The sequence below is a fragment of the Triplophysa rosa genome, linkage group LG9, assembly GCF_024868665.1.
Source record: "Triplophysa rosa linkage group LG9, Trosa_1v2, whole genome shotgun sequence".
NCBI classification, from domain to species: domain Eukaryota; kingdom Metazoa; phylum Chordata; class Actinopteri; order Cypriniformes; family Nemacheilidae; genus Triplophysa; species Triplophysa rosa.
The window spans coordinates 11,787,341-11,814,612 of record NC_079898.1 but is presented as its reverse complement, the minus strand read 5'-3'; the positions used below and the strand labels follow the sequence as shown (position 1 = coordinate 11,814,612).

The following is a 27,272-nucleotide window of genomic DNA, read 5'->3' as shown; positions in this document are numbered from 1 at the left end:
ACACAGAAATAATGGGACCCATTATTGTCTTGCATGCCTCGCCTTTTTGTTTCAGTTCTTGGGACAAAACATTTGTCGTTTCTTATGTTGAATTTCTCAGTATTGATTTCGAATCGCTTGTGTGGTTGTTATTAAAGCTCTATCCCATCCTGACACGTGTTTTGGTTGAGCATCTGTCAGGTTTGTAGATGTGTCTGTGTTCCTGTGATGTTACTGCTGGATACCCGGCTCAATACTCTCAGCTGGCATTGAACTCTAAAGTTTCAAAGGTGTTGACATCTCTGTTTCAGTTTCATTTCGGCTGCCACATTAATAGTTAATATCCTGCCAATTATTTTAACCTGTAGGCCTTGGCTGGGCATATGATACCATGGACCTTTTGTGTAAATAAATATAGGGTTACAAATCTTCCTTTCTAAAGGAGAAGTTACACTTGATTTTCTCTTTAAGCAAATGTCCTACTGCAACACTTTTCCCAAAGCCCTTTTGAAAGCCCCGTTCTTGTAATGTCTTTGGTTGGTTGGTTCGGAGGTGAACATGCCACGACTGATCTGAGGAATTTTTCTGTTCCTCTAGTTGTATCGGGCACCAGACAAACATACACATCGGTCACACTTTAAATCTGTTACAATACAATGCACACTATGCAAAACACTGTTATTAAAGGATGGGACAATTTGTATTACTTTGTTACTTAAGTGTTTTGTATATGGTTATAACTAAATTGATACTATTTAGTGTTTTAGTAATGTATAGTATAAGTGAACCTTGGTGGGAAAAAGATATATGACCCATATTTGTTGATATGACGTATAAATTGTATGTTACTGTAGACATAAAAAGATCTAGTTTTACTTGCATAAGTTTATGAAGTGTGACAAAGTTATTTTGGTATGCTATGTCAGCAGCACACCAATTCCTGTAGGCAGGGGGAAGAAGGAAGTAGCTTTCTTAAAGATTTATACACACTGCAAGTCTTAGCAAACCAACCACCTCACGATGCTTTAGCTGTGCTCTTCATCACAGAATCACAGAAATGCTACATAATCTATGTATTACTCTATAGCGTGGTGGTTTGACCCCATTATTACTCTCATTGTTCTGTCTCAATGTGTCTTTGTATTTGACAAAGATATTGTTCTGGACAAACTTGTCATACTAGAATCCAACAGCATTATACACCCATAGTAGCTAGCTTCTGGATAGTAATATTTTTATTTGTCTTGTCTGAATAAGGCAGGACTGGTCTTTGGTTAAAATAGGACATTAAAGCGTTTTTTACAAACATGCAAAAAAACATTACTTGTGTGCATTTTGAGACAAAACAATAACACTGTATTTTAGGATGTGTCCGTGCAACCTGTTTTCCGTTTAGACAGCTCTAACATTTACTTTAATCTAGGACTAGTCTTAAGCCCTATACGGGAAACCATCCGTAAACCTGGAATATTTACGTAAAAGAAGACATAGAGATAATGTACAGGCAGTGAAGCGGAGGGTCTTGTATCACACTGAAGGGGCTTATTTCGCGATAACAGCCGGCTGCTTGTACATTATCCCGCTTATTACACGGCTACTTGCCACATGAGGAAAAAACTGGACACGTGAATTAGAAATTTTTTATTAGCTCATTTTTACCGAATGCTGACCTTCCGCGAGGAAAAGCCATTTACTTTCGGTTTTCAGGAAGGAACGATGTTCAAATGTCAAGAACAGGCAATTTGGTTTAATCGTTTGTAAATATAATGTCATATATGTCATTAAAAGACATGTTTATATTTCATTTGTAAAAAAGAACTGTCAAAATGATTTGCTGCATCCGGGTTACCGTGTGTTGTTAGTTTTGAGAGGCTGTTATCTGGGAATAACGAACCTGCAAATGTCGCGACTGGCCAATCAGAATCAAGCATTCCGTGTAATAAATTGTTGTATTTAAGACTTTCTTGATGTTAAAGATACAGTATATTTAAAAAAAATGATGCAGACACTTTATTTTTGGTTCTACAGCAATACATTGTTACTCAAAAGTTCAAACTAAGCAAATTTTGAAGACTCGTCCCCACAAATACAAGGAAGACGTGGAAGGAAATACAGCTGCAGAAAAAATGAAGAGATCATTTCAGAGACCTTTTTTCTTGTTTTAAAATGTACTATTTATACAGTAGGTATGTGTTTAGGTAAAATTAGTTTTTGCTTCATTCTGTGAACTACTAACAATATTTCTCCCAAATTTCAAATAAAATATTGTTACTATTTGCATTTATTGAACGAAAATTAAAACTGGGGAAACAGGTCAAAATAACAGAAAAGATGCTGTGTATTTTTTCAGATCTCAAATACTGCAAAGAAAACAAGTTCATATTCACTTTTCAGCAATACAACAGTAATGTTTGTACATGCATTTAGAAAAAGTTCAAAAATATTTTTTTATGTGACGACCTGGATTTTTATCAGAGTTTTCATGTGTCTTGTCATTCTGTCAGTCTTTCACTTTACTGTTGGATGACTTTATATCATTCTTGAGGTTTGATTGGAATGGTCGCTTAATTTTTTCCGCGGCTGTGTATGATATAGGGAGATTAATAACATACGATTAAGAACAAAAAGCTGATGTTAAATGTTCACAAAAAAATGCACCAATAGCCATTTTTGGTGTGGTTACTTTCTTTGTGTGATTTTTATTAGATATTATTACTTTCACCTGTGGTACTAATTTATAAAGTCATCTGGGTAAGTAAAAAAGGGAAGCTATTAATTGGATTATGACAGGATTTGATTCTCCCTTTTCAAAAACAACCCTATCAGCTCACAGTCACTACATGTCGTCTGGTATTTGTAATGGTTCATTAATATGAATAATATTTTCAGTTAATAACACTACTGTGTCGGCTCTGTCTAATCTGAACAGTTTCTTTCATATGAATTTGATTGCAGATCGGTCATAATTTGTTTCAATAATATGTTTTTCTCTTACAGTGCATGAAGAGTTAAATTCACATAAGATTTGTGAAATATAGTTTTTGATAGAGACAGTGTGTGAGAGACATGGAATCACAGAGTGGGCGGGTCAGGATGGGAACATGACCTTGGTCAAACCCAGGTGTGCCATGAGCATGACAGCGCAATGTGTCCGAGCACAGAGCTTCTGCTCTTCATAGATTTCTGCTGCTGTCATCTCAGTAAAAGCTGCTGTTTTAAGAGGCTCAAATAAACTCGCATGACTGCACAAAGATTACAGACCTGTTAGAGTTTACTACACTACACAGCATGGACTTCTAGTTATTTGACTGTCAATAAATAATGTGACTTCAGGGGAATAAATAAAACAGTTTCATCAATAATCGATGTTGTGTTTTTGCTATTGTTCTTTAATATTCATTATGGGGTAAATACTGTTTCATTTAATGGTGATTTCTATTGTACTCCTCTGCAGCGGGGTGTAACCATGGATAGCAAAACCAACAACAGTTTCCCCAGTATTGGTGATTTAGATGAGTACCTCAACAAACGCAACTCCAACTTTGTGTGGCTTCTCGTGGGTAAGTGGCCGGTTGATGGCAGTCATTAATTGATTTTTTCAGTCTTGCCCTGAGCAACGCTTCTTGACACGTTGAGACTAAAATTTCTCACATAACAATCTACAAAGCTGTTTACTCAGGATGTTGCATAATGCATTCTGATGACAGACGACCCATTTCTATTCATGCCATGCTGTGTGCTTCAGCGCTTCATTTCCCCTCCACTGTAATAAATGGAAGTGATTCACAAATATCAAATGTGTGAAGAAATCGCTTGAATTTTTCTCGATTCATTTTTTATGTTTATATTGAACGCTTGCATCAAAATCAGATGATTTTTTGCCGTAATTCAAATCACATGTAAATTCATCATTTGTTACAAAATAAGTCTAATTTAATACCAAAAGATTTCAGCATATTATTATGCAGTGACTTATTTAGATGTGTTATTTTGCTGGATATGAATTATCCTCAGTTATTGGTGACTATGATTTATGCATCGCCATGTGTATGGCTTTCTGATTTCCACAGCCACTATTATGTCCTGCGGATGGATCATATACTTGACATACTACAATTCACGCAATATCGGACTCATCCTCACCGTCATCATTAACAGACTCAATAAGAATGGTTACATTCACATTGGTAAGTTTACATCACTGCTAGCTTCTGTGCCCTGTCTTTAGTTGTTTGTTCAGCTTCATTGAAAATCGTCAGTTTTCAATGACGACTGTGTTTTTGGGTTGGCAGGTTCATTTTCATTCTCCGTGCTCTCCGGCAAGGTCATGTTCAGAGATGTCTATTACATTAATGAAGACATGTCTATCAGGTTAGGTGTATTGGACTTCAAACCTCCTCCTAGTAATGTTTCCTGGGTGCCTTTTTCTCTTTGTTTATGTGAAACATCTGTCCGTAACTGTACTGTACATTTTTGCTTCCAGAATTCAAGATGGTTTGCTCATATTTCGATGGTGGAAAATGTATAACCCCAAGCAGAAACTACATGGTCAGTAGACAACACAAAAAATCGTAGATTGATTTGTTCAGGGAGCCTATTTGTGTTTTTATCGTTACTTCAACCTTACAATAAAAAACACTTTATAATTTGATTGATTTATACTTTTATACGGATATAAGTGATGGAGAATGTGGTTGTAGTGATTTTATATTCTCTGTTGTGACTGTGATTGCAGACCCGAAGGCCGAGACGCGACTCTATGTGACTGTTAACGGCTTTGAGTTCCATGTTTATAATCGCACGGACTTGTACACCCGGCTCCAGGAAATATTTGGCCTGGAGCCCACCCTTATCCCACCCCACCGTGATGAGGAGAAAGGTCAAGAGCAAAGAGATGCAACCATGGAGAGGTAATCGTACAACACCGCACTAATACTAGACCTGTAAAGATAATGCTACAAAAGATTAAAGGTGATTTCTGTTATTCCAGCTTGGTATGCAGACACGTCTGCAAGTCACCTGTAGGGTAATTTTCCTAAAAAGTGTAAAGCGTCTGTGGTACTGTTATTAAAAAAGTTGATTTAGCATCCTGAGCAGCCCAACACGGCAACATTATTCAAGCCAAAGGAAAGAGTTTGGAGGTGGTACAATTTTGGAGCAATGGTGGATGGGTTTGGGGGGTGATATTTGGGAAACATTTTTGCAGTGTTACTGTTAAAGCAAGGGTAGGCAGTTTTATTTACATTTATGCATTTGGCAGACGCATTTATCCAAAGTGACTTACATTGCATTATACTATTCATTTGTTTCTAAGTACTGTATTCAACCCATGACTGAGCTACAGGAAAGCTTAGTTATATGATAGTTATAGCAAAGCTGGCTATAAAAGCATAAAAGGGGAAAAGATCCCGCCTTCCATTCAGAGCTCTCTCCACAGCCACGCCTCCTTATTCACAAGTGAGACATTACAGTGCAAAGCACAATATGCAAATACGAGGTTGACAGGCAGGTTGGACAACCTTTCATTGCATTCGGACCGAAGTCAACGATTGGATGAACATTTTATGGTCCTGACACTTGCTGGTAGTGGTAGTAGAGTTGTTGTTATTATTAGTTGAAAATTTTGACAACTTATTGATTGCTATCAGGATGTGGAGACAAGATATTTGTGTAAAGCATTGCCTACCCTAGCTGTAATATATCAAGAGAGGATTCATTTATATTGCAGTGCAATTGTTTTTTTACCATCTGCAGTCATGATCTATAATTTTGGTTTATAGCTTTTTAGTTGTTGAACAGTTTGGGCTCCAGGGTTTGTTTGTAATGGCTGATTCATCATTAATTGATTGTTTTATCAATCCTCCATCTTAATAAGTGTTTAGAGAAAAAATGTGTTCTGTTTTTGCTTTCATGCAATGAACTCAAGCAGCAGTGCATCATATCCTGTTCCAATAAAAACAGGATGTTTTAATTTTTTTAAGTGTTCACATCAAAGCTGAAACTCAGGACGCATCATCGTCATGGAGGTCTCTCATCCCTGTCATCAAAGTCAACATCAGCACAGTGAGTACCTCATTCAACCATTTCCTCTCTCAAGACAAGACACAAATCATTCAAAGGCCATTCAATATCACTCCCACAATCTGTCTATAAAAATGACATATGATTGAAGTGAAGCCACTTGAGTTAGTCTCTTTCCTGTCCTTGCCTTCAGGGTCGTGTAGCGTTCGGTAATCACCATCTTCCTCAGACCCTTTGCATGAATTTTGATGATGCCTTCCTGACGTATGCCACCAAACCACCCAGCAGCCACCTGGATCAGTTCATGCACATCGTGAAGGGCTCTCTGGAGAACGTCCGTGTCATGTTGGTACCAAGCCCTCGATACCTGGGCCTTCAGAATGACGAGTAAGGCTAATAATCTTTAACTTAATTGTGTTCTGTACGAGTTAAAAATCGTTTAAATACAATCCGCATTTAACTGGGAGTGCAATTTTTTATTTATATAAGCATATGATGCAGGTGGCATAGGGTATAGATGGCCAGATACAGGTTCAGTGGAAATGACACCGAATATAGAGAAGGTGTGGTGTAAAAGTGAAAATGGTCTATGGCAGGTGCTCATGACAGGTTTTAAAAAAATACAGAAGACGCAGTGACTTTATAAATAGCAAAAGGGTATAGATATATAAAGAATAGAAGCTGAGTAAATATTTAACCCCACAGGGATTCTTTGAGTAAAAAGATGATACTAGTGTTAACTATCAGAAATGGCAAGTATAATTTTAAAATACTGGTAAGTAAAAAAAAAAACTACAACTAAATTTATATTTATATTAATTTAATGTAAATTAATAGTAATTTATATTAATTGTATAATAATTGTGTTAAATAAACAATTTGTTGAATGGGCGTGTTACTTTGTCGCATTTAAGTTTAGCCAATTAATGGTTCTTCTACTGGTAACCCAAAATAATACTGTCTAGACATACTTTTAACTTGCTAGCTAATGTAATTACTTGTTATTTCTTTTGCTTGTTATCATATATATTATAAATATATATTCTTTGCGGATGTGTACCAGAAGTTAAGTTTGGGCCACAAAAGCGTGTATGCGCATTAACGTTTGTTTTTGTTGTTGCTTTGAAACCGTCTATAATATGAAGTATTTCGTTCACGCACATTTTAATGCCCATTTTGTGTGTACGCAATGTCTATACATCATGCCCTTAGTCCTTTACTGCTTCGTGAGCCAATGAATTAGTTTTACCCTCATGTGTGTTTTTCAAAATATAATTATGAAGGGTTATTAATGTGCTGTTAATTCAAGGCGTGTTTATTTAGCTTTGGAGTTCATTTGTAATAGTTACTTAACAATTTCATGCACTCTATTGTGTAATTTAATTTACATTCTAAATAATATTAACTTAACGACCTGAACATTGCAGCATTAATCTCTTTCTGTATGGATTGGATATTTTCCATTCTTTGTCATTTATAGTTTAGCTGAAAGTTAGCGTGGCTTTATTTTAATTGGTGTAATGAATCTGTGTGTTAGAGGATTAGTCTTGATTGTCAACTGCTCGATTGCTAATGATGGGCTGAGAGTGATGTAGCAGTTGTTTAAAGAATGATTTTCTGTCTCCAGGCCTCCCAGGCTCATGGGGGAGGGCTTTGTGGTCATGCAGTCAAATGATGTGGACATTTACTACTACCAGGATGAACCAGGTAATCTGAGCCTTTGCCGATCTGTCAATATTATCGCATGTGAAAACCATGTTAGTAACATTTTTAAAAATGTTTAGTCATGACATCAGTTTGTACGCCAACCTAGAAGGTTTATTCGCCATGGATTCCCTTGGGAGTTTCTAATCGTTTTAAAAAAGCTGTAGTCGATTTTTTAAAGTAAAATTAGTTAAGGTTAGTTAGCAAGTCAACATTGGTTGACTATTGTTGTCTGTAACATAAATTAAACATGGTCGTATCTCAATCAAATTTTAAACTAATGTGATTTAAACCACTGTGTGTGACTTGCTAACAGTTTGTCACGTAAGCACTACAGCTACAATGTACAGTTTATATTTTTTATGTATTTATAAATATTTGTATATATAAATATAAGTATGAGTTGTTGTAACACCGTGTCCAGTGTTTCCCATAGAATTTTGACAGACTTGTGGCGCTGGTGACGTCACGAACTAATTAGCATATCTGTGACGTCATCACGTCGTGTTAGTGTTAGCACTTATCTGTTTTCTTCTACTCGCTTATCAAGAAAACGGGATCAGTGGAGACTCGCGGGTGCGGAGCCAGGCGCGTGTATAAACAAGTCATTAGACTATGACGGCTCACCGTCTAATCTGTTTCGCCATAGTTTCAAAACGAACTGAAAATATTTTTACACTTTTTATAATAACACAGCGATAACGTTGTTCAAAATAACAGACAATGAAAATGTCTAGCGCAAACCTCTGCATCGCTCCGTGAGACTGCCATCTAGTGGTAGGCTGTAGTTTATGCACGGTTGTGCGTGGATCTGAAGTTGTTTGTGTGTGGATTGTCCAATGCAAAACCACGTAAAGAACATCTCAAAATCCAAATGTACAGAACCGGATGAATGGTCGCGCGTTGCAGGATACACAGATGCACAACTTCTTATTGGTATGCGCAAAACGATTATATATGAACACAAAATAAAACATTGTATTCACAAATCTGGATCTATTTGTACAAATCGCCTCATGTTTATTACAATCTAAATTTCACAGATTCAAATCATACGGCATTTGTTTGTGAATAGTAAAATACAAGTGTAGCTTGTATCACGTTCACGGATGACTGTGCATGCATTTGTTAATCATTTTGAGATGAAATTAATCCCATACATGGAGCTCATCAGAAGAGAGTGCATGCGAACACTCAAGAGGAGGACGCGCACGCGGCCACGCTCCACTCACATCAGAGCGGTGTGTCTCACATTACACTCACGCGCACCGGTAAACCAAATCCCGCTCAGATCCCGCTCTGACATAAAATGTGTCTAGTAAACCTAATTGTTTTCAGTTTAAAATATACTTCTTGAATAAATGTCTCAGTTTAAGTAGTAGGCTGAAAAAGAGCAGTTATGTTTCAGTCCGACATTCTGTGACATTACACTGATTACAGACAATATTTTTTGTCATTTTTCATTTAAAGAGATTGTAAATAAAAATAACTGTATAATAACTGATAAAGTATATTTGATTTTCGTTACTTTATTTTCGTGAATATAGTTGCCATAGTGCGACATTCAAAATAAACGCACAAAATATGAAATGCACTATGAACACCATAAAAGAAACAGGCTCTAACGAAAAATAGACCAAAACAAGGGGAAATGCGGTCTTAAAACGTCAAACCTCAATCGTTACAGCATTTTAGAATGTACTTTTAGAAAGTAGCTGCGTCTTCGAAGGCTGCATGCGTCCTCCGGAGATCACATTTGAGGAGGTTTATTCAGGTTTTATTTCAGAAAAGCAACATGGTTACATTGGGTAAGTGACACAATATCTTCTTAAGAGAAATAAATATAAATGTTATAATGTTTTTAACTGAAATGAGCCTGTATCAAACCTCTTGTCGCCCGCGCACCTCCGCAAATGGATGAGGCGTTTGTAGTTGACGCTCATGCCGTTGCGGTTGTGCTATTATTCAGGCTTCAGGCTCATGCGGTGTACATAGGACAATAATCCAGCAGCAAAAAAGTAAATCACCAAGAGGGCTGAGCGAGCAACTGAGCGTATAGTGAGCGAGTGGAGTGGAATTTTCAGAAAGGTACGGAGCCCCTTTTACGGAACCCTTTTAGGGACATGGGGTGGAAAAAGTATGAAAGGGAAGAGAAAAATATTTTTTAAAGCTTTTGCATTATCTCGCAAAAGTTTTGCGTTCCCACGAGAAACATTGCGTTCCCTCGCAAAACTTTTGCGTTCTCTCGCAAACATATTTGCGTTATCTCGCAAAACTTTTGCGTTCTCTCGCAAACATATTTGCGTTATCTCGCAAAACTTTTGCGTTCTCTCGCAAACACATTTGCGTTATCTCGCAAACACTTCATGTTTAATGTCCCGCTGGCAGAATTTAAGACTAGCTCCATAGTCTACATAAACATTGGTCTATAGTCGCAGATTCCTGGACCAATAACTCGTGAGCTAAACGTTCTTATAACACAAATGACACCTCATTCTATGTAACGTAAACAATGAACTTTAACTTAATTTTCCACAAATCGAGCCTTTTATTGATCTCAGGCCGGAGCCGGCTGAGACAAAAACGAAGGGATCGTCTGCAAAGTGCAAAACCCGAATATCATTAGGCTACTAATAATAGTCATTAACTTAAGTGCTACATACTGTAGTATAACTAAAACCAGTTTAAATTAAATTCAGCAGGAGAGCATTAATGTGTAAACTGAATTTGGTGATACTTCAGTGTAGTGTTGTCACGGTACCAAAATTTCAGTAGTCGGTACCAATACCAGTAAAATTCCACTGTTCTCGGTACCAATTTCGGTACCAAAGCAAAACACCAGTACATGCTAATTGAAACACAATTTTATTAATAAAGCTCATTGTTAATATAAATGTATAAAAAGCAATGCCATTTTGTATACATGACGTATAAGTTAATTGTTGCTGAAACTGTTGTGTGCTCACTGGGGTCTTTCATGCTGATGAACATCCTGCTCAGTCTGCTGCTGTAGAAGACAAATAGAATAAACTTCAGTAAGTCAACTGACTGAACAAACATGCATATGCAATATTAAAACAAACCTCAGTTTTTATACTGCATTTACACAAGATTACTTACATTAAGGTAACTGTATATTAAAATAATAAATGCAACAGATAGATTTTTATTTAGTTTAAATGTGGTTTTTTAAACCTAACAGAGTTATCTATCCAAGACATAAACATTGCTAGTCATACAGTTAGTATGCTAGTTTTCTAGCACAGATTTCAGATAGGCCTATATAAAATAGGTACTGTAAACCCCATCCTGTCCTCCCACTTATTTTACCCCATTACAGTTATAAAAGCGTTAAATGGTTAATAAGGACACTTGACTGGATTAGCATTGGCGCTAACAAATTAACACGCAAACAGGGACGTTTGTTTTAACGTAACCTTTAACTTAACATACAGTATGCTACAACATTCATAATGCAAACGCGAACAGAATTTGAAACTTACCGCTTGAACTTGTTAACTTAAATCCGGATGCTTCCTCGTTTCACCACAAAACTCTGTTCGTTTTCTTCGTGATATGACTTTAATCTGAAGTATTTCTGTGCGCATCTCTTGTGGATCGGAGCCGCGCTTATCCGCTCATCACGTCTTATTGTGTCTATAAAAAGTTTCCGACTGACAACCTGTCAGACAGAGCATCAGTACCCGGTTGACCCGGTACGTCGGTACTACCGGGTCTTGTGAAAATTAGGTACCGACAACTTTTTTATTTTTAGGTACCGACTTGGACCCGAAGTACCGGTACTTTTGACAACACTACTTCAGTGTAACATTTAAGTTATTAATGACTATTTTTGTAGTAATGCTTTTCGGATTTACAGTCACTTTGCAGACGGTTCCTTTGGATTTGTCCATGTCGCCTGCTCAGATGATATCAATTTATATTCTCGTTTTGAGGAAGACTGGGTTGTAGATCCTAATCTAAGGAATTATGTGTTATTTGTGTTATAACAACGTTTAGCTCACAAGGTATTGGGAATCTACTATGAACCGCTCCATTGTTAATGTACGGAGCGGGACAACAGGACGTTTGAATGTTTTGCGAGATAACGCAGATATCTTTGCGAGAGAACGCAAAGGTTTTGCGAGGGAACTCAATGTTTCTCGGGGGAAAGCAAAAGTTTTGCGAGATAACGCAAAAGCTTTAAAAAATATTTTTCTCTTCCCTCTCATTTTTTTCCACCACCATGTCCCTAAAAGGGCTCCGTAGAAAGGCGCTCTCCGCTCCGCGAGAAATATTAACGCTTCGCTCACATGCTCTGACTCACACCAAACAAGTCCAGAAGGAGAGAAGACGCGTAAGCGCTGTTTATCCACTAGTTATTCGATCACAGATACAGTCATTAGCACGGATGGATAAAAAATGTTTTGACGCCAAATATAATTGGGCGTTGGGAATGCATTGTGAAACGCTGGTGTCTACTCTGGACGCGGCGCGATATGATGCGACAAAAGACAATAGAACGCATTAGAACCCATTATAATTGAAAAATTTGACCACACTGGATGCGGCGCAACAAACGCAGCAATCCCATTAGAACAAGCCGTGTGTCGTGTCGTGTTGCGTTGCGTCCGGTGTAGACACAGTGTTAGTCACATAAACAGTTGTTTGTTTTGGAGCAGTTTATGTGTGTTCTAATGTTTCCTGTGTATTCTGTGCAGAGTTTTAGTTTTGTTTTCAGTTTTATTGTACTTGTATTAATATTTTAAGTTAGACTTTATTTTAATATTTGTAATATTCATTTTCATTAAATTTTTAGCTATTTTGATGTGCTCTTGTCATTTTTAATATTTTTGTATCTTTTATGTTGTTCTATATGTTTTATTGGTTTTTATTTCAGTTGTAGTTTGTATTCCTCTGATCGTGCTTGTTTCAGTTGTAGTTTGTATTCATTTTCAGCTGTCAGATTTATCTTAAAGGGATAGTTCACATTCAAAATGAAAATTCTGTCATTATTCACATGCCCTCTTGTCATTTCAAACCTGATTTTCTTTCTTCTGCTAAAGACAAAATAAGATATTTTGAAAAATGTCAGTAACAGAAACCGTTGGTCCCCATTGACTTGCATCGGTTTTATACAATGGAAGTCAATAGGGACTAACGGTTTTTGGTTACCAACATGTTTCAAAATATCTTATTTTTTCTTTAGCAGAAGAAAGAAAATCACACAGGTTTAAAATGCCAACAGTGTGCGTAAATGAAGACAGAATTTTCATTTTGAAGGTGAACTATTCCTTTAAACCTACTATACTTTATTGCTAAAGCAACCGTTCTAATTTCCAGATTTTTAAAAAATAATATTAGGCAGATAATTCTTTTGAATTCAATTAACAAATGTTTTAATACTTTATTAAAGTCTACTCAAACTGTCTTGTAGGTTTGGTCCCAGAGGAGCTTGAGAATGGAGAGACAGAGGCCTGTTCTGAAGACACCAAGCTTCAGGACTTGCCTCCCTGCTGGGGTTTGGACATTGTGTGTGGCAAAGGAACAGATTTTAACTACGGTCCATGGGCTGACAGACAGAGGTACTCTTTCTCACTCACATTCATGTAGTTGTATGTGTTCTTTTTTATGCATTTCTTTCTCATTTTGTAATTTTGACTTCGCCCCTGCAGAGACAGCCTATGGAAGTTTTTTCTACCTGCAGACTATCAGCCAATGAAAGTGAGCGACGTTCCCACACCAGGCAAACCACGACAGATCCTTGCCTTTGAGCTGCGTATGAACATAATAGCTGATGCTACCATAGACCTGCTATTCACCAAGAACAGGGTATTTGTATACTTCTACACACCTATTGACCAACATACTCCTGTGCAGTTGTCATTAACTGTTTACTAAAGCTTGCTATGAGTTTGATTTACAAACAGCCATCAGTAATTTAAAAAAAAATTCAAGTTGTTAACCCATAATCCATTATTCTTCACAGGAAACAAATGCAGTCCATGTAAATGTAGGAGCAGGTTCTTACCTGGAGGTCAACATACCCATGGCTGTTGGCGAAAATGGTAACTAAACTTAACTTTCTAATGGCAGAATTGTAGTAGAGAAGTGAGGGTGATACCTGATGCTTTTACCTTTAGTTATTACTTGTAGCTTGCTATATTACAAAGTAATTCAGCTGCAGTAGAAGCGAGTAATAAAATAGTGCTAACAAAATGTAGCTGATTCTCTGAAATGAACCACACTCCACGCTGTTACCTGATAGAGAAAGCACTGTAGGAGAGAGAGTTTAATGTCTTGGCTTCTTTCACTGTAAAGCTTCAGGAGGAATATAATGTACGGTTTTTGAGTAGTACTATACTGCTGCTTTTGAGCAAAAGTAGATCATTACTAAACATGCTACTGTGTTCTGAAGCATACTAACTACCCAGTACTGCTTGTTATATTATCATAATGTTTGCTAATCTACAGTTTTTCTGTAATTGATTTTCTTTGTGTCCTGTCGCTGTTTCCCTATCAGGTTATTCTCCTACAGTTAAAGGTCAGTTATTACATGTGGATACGACCAGCAGTATGCAGTACAGGACACTTCTGGAGGCAGAGATGCTGGCTGTAAGTGTAGCTCATGATTTTTAGCTCATGCGTGTTTAGGGTACAGAATCATCACAACAGGATTTTTTTTAAGGTAGATCATCTTATATGTGGGTCATTCTCATGAAACCGCTGAAACGTCATGACCGTAAAGATTGTAATTTTGAAACATTGGTAACACAAAAAATTAACTATGAACATAATTGTGTTCTCTACCTTGCTCAAAGCATAATTTTAACATGGGGATGAATTATTGATGTATTTTATAGCTTTTTCTGCTCAAATTGTCATTACCGTAACGCATTATATATTGTAATTAAACATTTTTGTTAATAATATTGTGAAAAAACAATTGGATGCTCTACTATTTAAAAAAATAAAAAATGTACAGATTATTCATGTATATTAAAAATGAAGAAATAATGGAAAGAAATGGTGTCCATGACTGATATTCTCACCCTCCGTAACATTTTTAAATGAAGGTTTACACACAAAAAAAGTTATTTAAATAAAGGTTTGATTTTATGTGAAGAAGCACACCTATCAGTAACTTTCCAATGGCTACCAGGTTAACAGATAACTTTATAATCTTCTAATTAAAAGCTTACCTGTGTACACAACTTTTTTCATTCTCATTACCGCTACAGGTAGTTTTCCAAATAAAATTTTTTTTAACATGTAAAATTGTCTATTAAAATATCCTTTATTAATGTCTTATTGTAATGTCTTCGCTTTGGGATTGTTATGGTATTGACAGCTTTAAATGGTTACGGTAATGAGAAGTTTTTTTTGGAAGAAAAAATGTTTACAAATGTGTGAAACTCTGTTAAAGTTTTAAAATTAATGCTTTTAAACATGTCACACCTTGTTTTTAATGAATTAAAAGGAAATTTGTTGATGTGAGCGTTTTTGAGAAAATCATGTTTGACATTTTTAAACCATGATTTTGTGAGAATCACCCATAAACTGGGAGCAGGGGGAGTATCCTAGAGAAAGTTTCACAGGTCATGTTTGAGAAAGGCCTGGTTTACGATTTATTGTTCACCAAACCCTGATGAGGTCATGTTTATATATACCATTCAAAAAAGTAACAGACCGATATTCAGCAATAAATATGCTAAATTACTAAAGCTTTATTGCACAAAAAAATCATAGTCACAATAAAAACAGATTATGGATAACAAAACCTTGCTTGCATCGGGAGATTTGAAGTCTGACAGTAATTCTCTTTAAATGTATTGTTGAGAGCTTTAAATGTATTACAAAATATGAATTTGCAGACATAATCTTTTTAATCTCGCAAATATTGCATTGTACAATACAAGATGCTTTTCCACTTTGCTGAAAATCACCCACGCAGCACTTTTTTTATAATTCATAACATCTTTAGAGGGCTTTATTGTGCTGACAGTCTAACAGTCAACACAGAGCTGTGAAGCTGCGCTTGAAACAAATGATGCAAGCCATACATTGTGAACGTAATTAGTAATTACTCTTAATATTTAAAACTGCTGCATCTTAATCTCATTTTTTTCCAACTTCCTCCGTCACTGAATTAGACTACACCGTTTTTGCTTTCTCTCTAAAATCCCACCATCTAAAGGCACGTTAGCAAACCCAAGCACAAAACAGTTCGGGCTGCCTCCTTGATTTATCACAAAAATAAACACTTAAAAAATAAACAGCCGGTTGCTTGTCCTCTCTCATGACTGATGTTTCCGTGTATCTGTTTGTCACCCATTCAGTTCCATGTAATCGCTAGTTATCCACGTGTCTGGAACATGCCCCAGTCCTGGCAGTGTGAAATCGAGGTGTACAAAGCCACGTATCACTTCATCTATGCACAGAAGAACTTCTTCACAGGTAACATCTCTCTCTCTCACCTGTAATTCACCATCTGCCGAAGCCTGTCCACCATCTGACCTCATATTAATCTGATCTGTAGATCTAATCCAGGACTGGGCGAGTGATAGTGAACCAGACATCTACTCATTCGTTCCATATTCATGGAAGTTTAAGATCCTCTTTCACCAGTTTGAGATGATCTGGGCTGGCAATCAGCACAACTGGATCGACTGTTCCACCAAACAGCAGGAGAACGGTAGGAGAGACTTTCAGAATGAATCAAATCTAATGCAGAGTGGAGAGAAATGGATGATTTTTGCAGTAACGTCATCCCAGCTAATACGTTTTGTCTGTAGTATATCTCGGTGCCTGTGGGGAAACGCTGAATATTGACTTCACTTTGCCATTTCACGATTTTGTCCCGACCACCTGTAACACACGATTCTGTCTTAAAGTGAGTGTACACCTGCAAATATTTACACACACTTGTCTGTTGTGCGGAATAATGCGCGTGATAAGGCATTAAAGGTGTCGAAAATGAAAATTCTGCCTTCATTTACTCACCCTCATGTTGTTCCAAACCGGCATGACTTTTTTACATCTGTGGAACAGTGCTGTGTAGACTACAAATGTATTTTGGTTTGTTCATCAATTTATCTTTGACTTCATTTTTTATGGTGCTTTCTTTAGCAAGCATTACTTTCCTTTACTCATAACTTTGAGTAAATGAAGGCAGAATTTTCATTTTTGGATGAACTGTGCCTTTAAGAATTTGTGTCATGGAATCATATGGTTTATTCAACTGATCTCTCATCCAGGCTGAAGACACAGACATGCGCTTGTGTCTACCCGACTGTCACCCTAGCCGGTACCCACTGCTCACCCTCACGAAAGATTACCAGCACTGCAAGAGCCCACCAGACGGCAACGTGCCACCAGAAGCACAAGGAGCTCCTTCCAAAAACAGCAAACCTCGCTGGAGGAACATGACTCAATCTGAGTGAGGGAGCATGCTTTCTTTATGTCTCTCCCTCTTCTGCTTTCTCTCACTTTGGAGTAACGTGTGTTTGTTTGTAGGGCTGGCTGGGTGGACTGCTGGAGTGTGCCAAACTTCATGTTGATTATAGACTACACCTGGCATCCCATCTACCCTCAGAAATCTGACCAGCAGCTCAAACAGTCATGTAAGTGTGTAAATAATATACCTATAAACTAGCTGTATGAACAATGAAAAATAATACAATTCTTATATACGAACACACATATGCACTAATTTTTTGTTACATTTTACCTGCGTTATAAAATAATAGTTATATATCAAACAATGAATTAACATTTTCATTTCAAATATTGAATTAGGCTAAAATAAAATAATGCTTTACAACAAGGTTTTATTTGTTAAAGTGATAATTCCCCCTAAAAATGAAAATTCTGTCTTCATTTACTCACCCTCGAGTTGTTTCAAATCTGTATAAATGTATTTGTTTTCATAAACACCTTTTCATGGAAAAATGCTTGTAACCAAACAGTCCTCGTCCATCATTGACTACCATTGTAGGAAAAATAGCTTTATGCATTTTTTACAAAAGAATATACTTTGAAAAATGTAGGAAAGCAAACAGTTCTAGGGCACCTTTGACTGCCATTGTCATTTTACTACTATGGTAGCCACTGGTGGCCAAGAACTGTTTGCTGTCCTACAGTGTTCAACAGAACAAAAAATATATAAAGTAATTTTTCCTACTATGGTAGTCAATGGGGTCCAAGAACTGTTTGGTTACAAGCATTCTTTCATATGAAGTAAATGATGACAGCATTTTCATTTTTGGGTGAACTATACTTTTAAAAGATTATAATTTAACTTTAACTAACAGTATAGTTTTACAGCATTTTTAAGTTTGTTCAAGTTAGTTCATTGTGCATTGAAAGAAATTTTCAAGATTTTTTCAAGATGTAGGCACATTTTAATTTGCTATACACGATTAAGAATCCGGCCTGTTTGTGCATACATTTGTAATGCTAAATTGTAAGCAGATATCAGTCCTTTCATTGATGTTTGTTGCTCAATGTCTCTCCACAGTGTCAGAAATCGAGGAATCCATGTTATCAGCACTGCGACTTCCAGAACTTGTTCCACCTACACCCCTTCCTCCTCCTCCTCCTCCTAGAGTTTCCTCAGACCCCAGCCTGCTGCCCCCAGACCGATTACATGTGGAGATGGAGCTGAGCCCAGACTCTCACATCACACTCTATGGTCCTCTCCTCAGAGCGCTGATGTCCATCAAGGTACACATACACACGTTATACATTTGTTAATTCTGTCTTGTTATTTTATTTTTATTATAGCTTTCCTACATATTAAACTATGCATTACCACATTTAGCATTATATTTGATCTTTTTATTTAAATGGCCAACTTTTGTTTTGTGGAAAGCTCACTGATCACACATCATTAAAAAATAAGTTCATAATAATTGAATTATTAGAAGGTTTTTGGGGATGTTTGCTGTGTTTTAAAACCATTGTTGGGGTGCATATCTGTACAGGAAAATTATTTTGGGGAGGACGACATGTACACAGACTTTGAGGAGTCTCTGTCCACCCCTGTGCTGAGCTCCTGTTCCTCAGCGTCTGGCTGGACCGGGGTGGGCTTAGAAGATAAGGACCGTAAAGACACACCCCACCCTCTCTCCCTACGCCCCTGGGACATCACCGTACTCATCAACTTGCACAAGGTTCACGGACGACTTCCGACGGTCAGTGCCACAGTTCAGATGACCTTGTAATATTTGCTTTTTGTGTTGTAATTGTTTTTTATTTGCATACTGGAATTTTCTCGCGTACAGTTAACCATTTATAGCCACCTCTACAGTACACTGACTGCACTTTGATTTATTGTGTTGATTCTTGTGAGTCCCTTTACAACATCAAAACCACTCTGATTTCATTTACCCAGAACCACAGCCTAAAAATGAACTTAGATGCACCTTTAACATTGTTTGCTCCTTGTGAGTGCTGATGTTTCCCCCAGAAAGCTCAAATCTAGGTGAAATCTCACATATTTGTGGTGTCCACAGCACCACAGTAGTGATGGCCCAGAGGGTCCCACCGGCTTCCTGGAGCGTCTGTGTTTTGAGATGAAAAAAGGCTATAAAGAGACCATGTTACAGCTCGTTCTCTCGCCTATGCATGTGTTTGTCAGTGACAACTATCAGGTATGAGGAAGTAACCTCATTTCTGTTGGAGGTGCTGGAGTTCAGTGTGGTATGTAATTTATTCTCGTTCGCATGTGTAGCGGCCTACGGTCGACGCTGTGTTGCGAGACGGGCATCTGAGCCTCTCGGGGTTGCAGATGAGAGCCCACGCCATGTTCTCGGCAGAGGGTCTACCGGGGGGCAGTGACACGCTTGAATATGCTTGGCTCATTGATGTCCAGGCCGGAGCTCTTACGGGAAGAGTTACTGTGCCACAGGTGACAGATTTATTTATCCGGACATTACAAAACACACGTATGACTATGACATCACCAATGTGTAAGAGAAAGAACTAAAGTACTCCATCAATGTGTTTCATAAAACTGGTCATATTTGTGTTGTAGTGTGCCTCCCTTCTGGAATGGGGCGAGAGCTTTGTTTTCCATGTGCTGTCGCGAGATTTCCAGCTAGATCAGCCAAAACCTACTGTCACCTGCCAACACGGAGTTGATCGTAGAGTCTGTGATGCCAAGGTAGTACAGAAATGCCTGTGTGCTATGTATTGGTGTCAGCCCAGAGAAAATGTTTTGGTCCGTGCCGCCAACAGCTGATCGAGTGTGTGTGTGTAGTTTGCAGGCCTGCCTGGACCCTGTCGGACGTCAGAGGATCTAAAGTACACCATGACTCGATTGACGGCGGATGGAGCCCAGGTTTTCATCGTTGAACATGGATGTGCTGCCAACATTATGGTTGGTAACAGCAGTCAGATTTGTTCAGACTTTGTTTAACTAATTGTTGATGCTTAAAGGGATAGTTCACCCAAAAAGCTGTCATCATTTACTCACCCTCATGTCATTTCAAACCTGTTTTGCTTTGTTTCTTCTGTGGAAAACAAAAGAAGATATTTTGAAGGATGTTGCTAACCAAACAACATTAGACCCCATTGACCTCAATTGTGTGGACACAAAACCACTGAGACAATTCTCAAAATATCTTCTTCTGCTTTTGCGAAAATTCATGTACAGGTTTTAAACGACAAGAGGGTGAAGGAATGATTTATGAATTCAAATTTTTGGGTGAACTTTTCCTTTAAGTAAACAGCACTAATGGAGTTTAATTGTGTTTATCAGACTGGAGCGTTGCGGTTGGCCACGTGTAACCTGCACACAGCTGCGGTCGGTGAAGGTATCAGTGCCGTTCTGCAGGATGTTGTGATCGCTCAGTTCATTGAGCAACAGGAAGTAGTCAGGCTCGGCCTGCCTCCTCCCCTCCTTCGGCGCTCTCATTGGCTGGAAGCCGGTTCTGTGACCTTTAACCTCATCACTGCTGATGTCGCATTGGCTGCTGACCATCCAGCCAAATATGAGGTCCAGAGGCAATTCCTGGAGCTTCATGATATGAAAACTAAGAGGTTTGTGTATTTGTTTCATTTAAGAGTATTGACTATTATGCAGGTGTTGCATATGTCAAGAGTATATTAATAAGTGTTCATCTTGGTGTCTGTTAGACTTTGGTTCCTTTGGCCAGAAGAGAAATACAAGAGAAGCCGTAACCGTTGTGGGTGTCTTGGCGGTTGTCGCTTTTTCGGTGGCTCAGTTGGGGGCCTGGACTTCTTCCGCCTGGAGGAAATCACGCCCTCATCAAGCTCCGCCTTTTCCGGCATTAGCGCTGAGAGTGACATGTCCTATGGCCAGTCATTATTGCATCCAGGAGAATGGATTGTCACTAAGGAAACTCCTAAAATCTCTGACGGTATTTATTTTGAATGTTGAGTGGTACCGTGTGCAATGTTTATGCTGATTGGTTGCTGTATCAATTTATGTGATTGCTAATTGAAAGCTTATTGGTCCACATGCAGGTAAGGGTGTTGGAATTCGGAGAGACACATGTTCTCCTGCTCCAGTGCTGGACATGGAGAAACGTGGCCAGCACCTCAGTCTGCGCGTACCTCAGCGGTCTCATAGCTCTGCCTCCTCGTCAGAGGAAAACTCAACCTCCAGTGCTGCCCTGCCTCTATTGGCTGGAGAGCGAGAGTCTCCCTCCCCTTCTCCAGAGTGAGTCGGAAAAATTTACTCTCGCATATGAAGTATTTTACAAAATAAATTTTGGTTCTTAATGATATATTTTTTTTAATAATTAAAGATTTATTATTGCATTAGTTATATAATTATTAGTAATATAATAAATAATATTATATTTAAAAAATATTTAACATTAGTAAAAATCAAAAATATTTTTATCTAAAATAAATCTTTTTATTATTAAATGAAATGCCAGATTCTTGTGTGATAATAATATTTTCCTAAGTGTAATCAAGTCTATTTTACTACTTTGTTTTATATTTACAGATTAGTGAACGTAACCACAGACGGTCCTGTCCCTGATGGTCCAACTTTACGTTCTCCGCTCCGTTCTCCTCTCAAACGCAAGGCCTCCATCCAATCGGCTCGCCTTGGCAGCACCAAGAGCCTATCAGCTGCCGTCTTCGTAGAGAAAGCCGCGCCTCCTGCTGGTGTGCAGTTTAGCAGCGAGGTTTCCCGCAGCGATGAAAACGTTCTGGACTCGCCCAGGCAGAGAAGAAGCTACGGATCTTTCCCCTTCACTCCGTCAGCTGACTCTAGCACGTTCCATCAGTATCGTTCAGTTGATTCCTCCATGTCCGTAGCCGACAGCGAAGCTTACTTTAGCGCCAATGAGGAGTTCGAACCAATCAGCAGCGATGAAGGGCCAGGCACTTATCCGGGGAGGAAACGCAGGCGGAGACAACAGGGTCAACCCCACACGGAACGTAGCCGGACTTCTATATACCATAGCGTGGAGGGACCTCTGTCAATCGCTGAGACCCGCCCACCTCAATTGCCTAGCCACACCTCCCAAGCCTCATTTGTCTCAGCGCTCGGATTAGAGGAGGAGGGTTCTATTGAAACAGAGAAGGTGGAGCCTGGACTTCTGACAACACAGCCACATTTAATGGCTTGTTACCAAAATTATCTCGCGCATTATCACGTGTCGAACTGGGGTGTTAAGCAGCCAACCAATAAGAGAACATCTAAGTCATCATTGCATCGTCCACTTGACCTTGACACACCCACGAGTGAGGAAAGCTCTGTCACGTTTGACCAGTTGTCCGTCCCTTCTTTTAAGGTTAGGTTATATTACAAATAAACATGTATCAGTACGGAGTAAAACGTTTTTAAGGCATTTCTGCTCTTTTACAGATGGTGAAGGCGGGTTTGTCTGCCAGCTCTCTACTGGACAGAGGAGTACAGCTCAGGGCAGATATAAACAGGTATTAGACATCATAACAAAGTGGTTGTTTCAATATCATGCAGGATTTACATTATAAGCATGTACTGGGTTCATTTGCAGCACACCTTACAAACCCCTGGACAAGCGGGCGATGGAAACCACGGATGAAGACACAGTGATGGAAGACTGGACCGTCGATCAGCCTCTTGCCCAGACGAGAACCACAGCCATCGTAGAAGTCAAAGGGGCAGTCGATGTGGTCCTGACTCCTTTAGTAGCTGAAGCTTTAGACAGGTCAGTAGTATTGTAGCTAGGCTACTGTAGGCAGTCTGTGGGCGTGCCAACGTCATATCTCTCCCACCACACACATTAAAGGGGTCATATGCCGCGAATACGTGTTTTTCTGTGTCTTTGGTGTGTTATAAGTTGCCCATGCATGTATAAGACACGTTAATATTGCAAAAATTCAAGTGTCGGAAACAAAAGATGCATTCTATCTAAAAGCGAATGCTCACCCAGACCTGCCTGAAACGCCTTGTGTAACCACACCCCCACAAATCTACATCAGTTCGTGGTATGATTTGACTAAGACTGCCTAAATGTATACGCAAGTAAGGTGGGCGTACCTGTCAGTACAATTGCTTTGGAACCTGATGTTCCAAATATGGTAAGAGGCGTTACATTTCCATCACACGCTTGCAGTATTCGACCAATCACTACGCACTGGTTAACTGGCCAATCATAGCACACCTCGCTTTTCAGAGCGATGAGCTTTGTTAAAAATCCACGCGTTTCAGAGAGGCGGGGCAAAGAGGAGATACATACATGCACGGTATGTGGAAAATACAGCGATTTGCAACCTTAAATCGTGTAAACACACTGCATTATCTAAAACAAACGATAATATTCGTTTTAGCAGTGTCATTTGACCCCTTTAATAAATGGCAGTACGAAATGCATCTTTGTTGTCTGCTCCAGGTACATAGAGTCCATGGTTCATTTTGCCAGTGTTCGCCACCCAGCATCAATCCTGGACGACCTGCATGGGAAAGTGCTGAATGAAGTGTATCAGATCAGCAAATCCACTGTCTCTGAGCCTGTAAGTGATCAATAGCAGGATGACTTGACGTGATGGTGCATTGAAACATTCACGTGATTGTGATGAATGTTGTGTTTACCAGAGTGCAGCAAAATCAGAGCGCAAAATATCCAAGACTGAAGCCACCCCCGGCTCACTGGGCATGCCTCATGGACAAACTGACCTGTCAGTCAAACCTGACAACGTGAAGATAAAGGGTTTGCAGGCTAATGTCACCATCCCGAAGGTACTTCTGTCTGTGTGGTTCTGTGTTTGTGATTGAAAATGATTTGTGTGCTTGTGTAAACAAAAAGCAAGTCTGTTTATATGTATTTACATGGGAATCTGTGTGTGTGTTTCTAGGTGAATCTGTATGACTGTGTGTTAGTTTTTTGTCAATCTGTGTGTGGTTCTATGTGAATATGTGTATTTGTTTCTGGGTGAATCTGTGTGGTTGTTTCTAGGTGGATCTGTGTGTTCATTTCTAGGTGAATCTGGGTGAATCTGTGTATTTGTTTCTAGGTGAATCTGGGTGTGTTTCTAAGTGAATCTTTTTGAATCTGTGTGTTCATTTCTATGTGAATCTGTGTGTTTGTTTCTAGGTGAATCTGTGTGAATCTTTGTGTGTTTATTTTTGTGAATCTGTGTGTTTGTATCTATGCGTATCTGTGTGTTCATTTCTAGGTGAATCTGTGTGTGTGTTTTTAGGTCAGTCTGTCTGATTTTAAATTAATCTGTGTGTTTGTTTCTAGGTGGATCTGTGTATTTGTTTCTAGGTGAATCTGTGTGAATCTGTGTGTGTGTTTCTAGGTGAATCCGTATGACTCTGTGTGTTAGTTTTAGGTCAATCTGTTTGTGTTTCTATGTGAATGTGTGTGTGTTTCTGGGAGAATCTGTGTGTTTGTTTCGATAAGAATTTTTTGTTTCGATCTGTGTGAATCTGTGTGTGTGTTTCTAGGTGAATCCGTATGACTTTGTGTGTTAGTTTTAGGTCAATCTGTTTGTGTTTCTATGTGAATGTGTGTGTGTTTCTGGGAGAATCTGTGTGTTTGTTTCGATAAGAATCTGTGTGTTTGTTTCTAGGTGTGTTTTCTATCTGTGTGTTTGTTTCTAGGTGGATCTGTGTATTTGTTTCTAGGTGAATCTGTGTGTTTGTTTCGATAAGAATCTGTGTGTTTGTTTCTAGGTGAGTCTGTGTGTGTGTTTATCTGTGAATCTGTGTGTTTGTATCTATGCATATCTGTGTGTTAATTTCTAGGTGAATCTGTGTGTGTGTTTCTAGGTGAATCTGTATGATTTTAAATGAATCTGTGTGTGTGTTTGTAGATTAATCTGTATGAATTTATGTGTGTATGTTTGTAGGTGAATCTGTGTGTGCTTCAAGCATCAGTAGAAGAAGGTTCACCCTCAAATAAGAGTGTCACACATGTCTCTCTCGTGGCCTTGTGCTTTGACCGGATTGCAACTCAGCTGCGCATGAATAGGTAATTCACACTTCTCTCCAAACTCTTCTCTCTTTGATGAGAATGCACCAATACAGACATTTTGGCCAGCAGTTTATAATTTTCGTCTTGGCCAGTAAGCGATATAACAAATAACACACGATTTAAAAGCCTAGATACTGAAATAGTTGTCAATATGTTGTGAATCCCTACTGTGATATAAACATTATTGTGATTGTGTAATTGAAAATAAGGATTCATAGTTTGTACAATACTGACTATATTAATGTGTGATTTTAGAGGTATAGTGGAGGACACAGAGAAACCATCTGCTATGATGGAGAAGTTCTCATCTGCCTCTAAAATGGCTCCCCAGTCCAGCGGTTCTCTCCGTTCTAATGCTGGCATAGAGAAAGGCAAAGAGATTGCAGCCAGACTCAACATTCACCGCATACACAGTCAACTACGCGGCCTTGACTTTTCAGGTACATTTACACTGGCATAATGAAAATTGTATTATTGAATTATTATTCAATAAAGATTAGCAAGATTTTATAGTGTCTAAACTGTATAGTGTCATATTTTTCATACCTGTTTGTTTCAGATCTTGGTGCTTGTGCCATCACTGCCATTCCATTTGAAAAGTCCAAGGTTCTCTTCAGTTTAGAGGAAACTGATGACTTTGTTTTGGTGGACGAAACCGAGCCTTCCATCTCCACTGAGCGTGTGCCAGAACACACCCCAGACTTTTCTCGCTCTGTGGCCAGTGCTGAGAAATGGGGATGGATTATGTTTGAATGTGGGATTGAGAACCTCACTGTCAAAGGTACAGCATTACAATATACACGCATCCTGTTTCATTTTAGATAGCATTGAACATGTTTTAAGAGTCATGAATGCATGTCTCTCTTTCATTCACAGGTGGGCGGCAGTCAGGGGCAGTGCTCTACAGTGCGTTTGGGGTGATGGGTGGGGTTGACAGTGGCGTTAAGGATGGAGTCTCTAAATCGAATGGTTCTAGTGGTTCTCAGACAGGAAGTGGCTATAGCACTGACGTCTCTGACGACAATCTGCCCAATGATGCCCAAAGCCCCGCCTCCGAACCCAACAACTCTGACTCTGATGAACAGGTTCTGATAGCTTTTTCTTTTATACTAAATGGCAGTTTTTATTTCAAGTTTTCATTTAGATTTTGACTTTACTTTTCCTCATGTTGTTTTTATTCACGGCTGTATGTGCAGGATGAGGGGGTGGAGTCTGATGACCTCAAAAAGGACCTGCCTCTGTTGCCTCCGCCTCCTGACTCCAGCAGTATGAAACTGACTATAAAGGAAATCTGGTTCAGTTTTGCTGCCCCAACCAACATTCGCTCTCACGCTCCGGCTATGTCTAGGTACACACATATATGCACTAAATCTGAAGTACTCTTTAAAATAATCAATAATGTATAATACGTATTAATATAATATAATCAGTATATATTATTAGCTCCAGTATATTAGAATCCATCCATCCATGTTGATTGTGTCTCCAGGCAGCTGAATCTCCTGAGCACTGCCACCCCTGCCGTTGGTGCATGGCTGGTACCCATTGACCAGCTGAAATCCTCCCTGGAGAAACTGGACATGGAGTCCACGCTGCGTGTTTGTGCAGTCATGGGCTGCATAATGACCGAGGCCCTCGAGGTCAGACGTGATCACATTATCAATTAACCTGGACCTTCAGCAGAGTTGTGGATTCAATGTGTGTTTATGTGTTTTAATCCAACAGAAAAAGAGCATTCATATTCCGTTTCGGAGCAAGTACAACCGTGTTACAAAGCGAGCCAGATATCTTCACGAGAACCCGTCCTGTCTGCTGTGTAATATTCTGCACCGCTATCTGCAGCAGGCCGATTATAGCGTCATCGAAGAAGCCACCATGGTAAGACTGTATGCATTATCATTTAGCTTTCCTGTGGCTCAGTGGTTAGAGCATGGCGTTAGCAACGGCAAGGTCATGGGTTCGGACCCCGGGGATTGCACATACTCATATACAATGTATAGTATAATGCAATGTAAGTCGCTTTGGATAAAAGCGTCTGCCAAATGCATAAAGGAACTTAAAGTGCATTCATGTGTGTTTCAGGGTCGCAGTTAACACAGTGTTTACTTGCTAACGCTCTGT

General features: G+C 38.9%; 1 protein-coding gene across 11 annotated transcripts in view; it reads left to right on the top strand.

Annotated features, from left to right (window-relative positions):
* kiaa1109 (KIAA1109 ortholog) overlaps positions 1 to 27,272 on the top strand; it is a 55,009-nt gene that overhangs the window by 519 nt on the left and 27,218 nt on the right. For all 11 annotated transcript variants that reach the window (XM_057341822.1, XM_057341829.1, XM_057341828.1 and 8 more), the window contains exons 2-39: positions 3,434 to 3,539; positions 4,050 to 4,166; positions 4,272 to 4,350; positions 4,463 to 4,527; positions 4,715 to 4,889; positions 5,961 to 6,042; positions 6,194 to 6,387; positions 7,628 to 7,707; positions 13,142 to 13,289; positions 13,380 to 13,536; positions 13,694 to 13,772; positions 14,228 to 14,319; positions 16,044 to 16,161; positions 16,244 to 16,399; positions 16,500 to 16,597; positions 16,962 to 17,143; positions 17,221 to 17,327; positions 18,224 to 18,429; positions 18,690 to 18,899; positions 19,221 to 19,358; positions 19,439 to 19,615; positions 19,742 to 19,870; positions 19,967 to 20,086; positions 20,468 to 20,748; positions 20,845 to 21,089; positions 21,196 to 21,391; positions 21,686 to 22,481; positions 22,556 to 22,626; positions 22,707 to 22,880; positions 23,565 to 23,685; positions 23,768 to 23,911; positions 25,027 to 25,148; positions 25,407 to 25,591; positions 25,711 to 25,932; positions 26,028 to 26,236; positions 26,348 to 26,499; positions 26,641 to 26,791; positions 26,877 to 27,029. In XM_057341822.1, coding sequence (XP_057197805.1) covers positions 3,446 to 3,539; positions 4,050 to 4,166; positions 4,272 to 4,350; positions 4,463 to 4,527; positions 4,715 to 4,889; positions 5,961 to 6,042; positions 6,194 to 6,387; positions 7,628 to 7,707; positions 13,142 to 13,289; positions 13,380 to 13,536; positions 13,694 to 13,772; positions 14,228 to 14,319; positions 16,044 to 16,161; positions 16,244 to 16,399; positions 16,500 to 16,597; positions 16,962 to 17,143; positions 17,221 to 17,327; positions 18,224 to 18,429; positions 18,690 to 18,899; positions 19,221 to 19,358; positions 19,439 to 19,615; positions 19,742 to 19,870; positions 19,967 to 20,086; positions 20,468 to 20,748; positions 20,845 to 21,089; positions 21,196 to 21,391; positions 21,686 to 22,481; positions 22,556 to 22,626; positions 22,707 to 22,880; positions 23,565 to 23,685; positions 23,768 to 23,911; positions 25,027 to 25,148; positions 25,407 to 25,591; positions 25,711 to 25,932; positions 26,028 to 26,236; positions 26,348 to 26,499; positions 26,641 to 26,791; positions 26,877 to 27,029 — 6,225 coding nt within the window. In that variant the 5' untranslated portion in view covers positions 3,434 to 3,445. The remainder of the gene's footprint in view (positions 1 to 3,433; positions 3,540 to 4,049; positions 4,167 to 4,271; positions 4,351 to 4,462; positions 4,528 to 4,714; positions 4,890 to 5,960; positions 6,043 to 6,193; positions 6,388 to 7,627; positions 7,708 to 13,141; positions 13,290 to 13,379; positions 13,537 to 13,693; positions 13,773 to 14,227; positions 14,320 to 16,043; positions 16,162 to 16,243; positions 16,400 to 16,499; positions 16,598 to 16,961; positions 17,144 to 17,220; positions 17,328 to 18,223; positions 18,430 to 18,689; positions 18,900 to 19,220; positions 19,359 to 19,438; positions 19,616 to 19,741; positions 19,871 to 19,966; positions 20,087 to 20,467; positions 20,749 to 20,844; positions 21,090 to 21,195; positions 21,392 to 21,685; positions 22,482 to 22,555; positions 22,627 to 22,706; positions 22,881 to 23,564; positions 23,686 to 23,767; positions 23,912 to 25,026; positions 25,149 to 25,406; positions 25,592 to 25,710; positions 25,933 to 26,027; positions 26,237 to 26,347; positions 26,500 to 26,640; positions 26,792 to 26,876; positions 27,030 to 27,272) is intronic.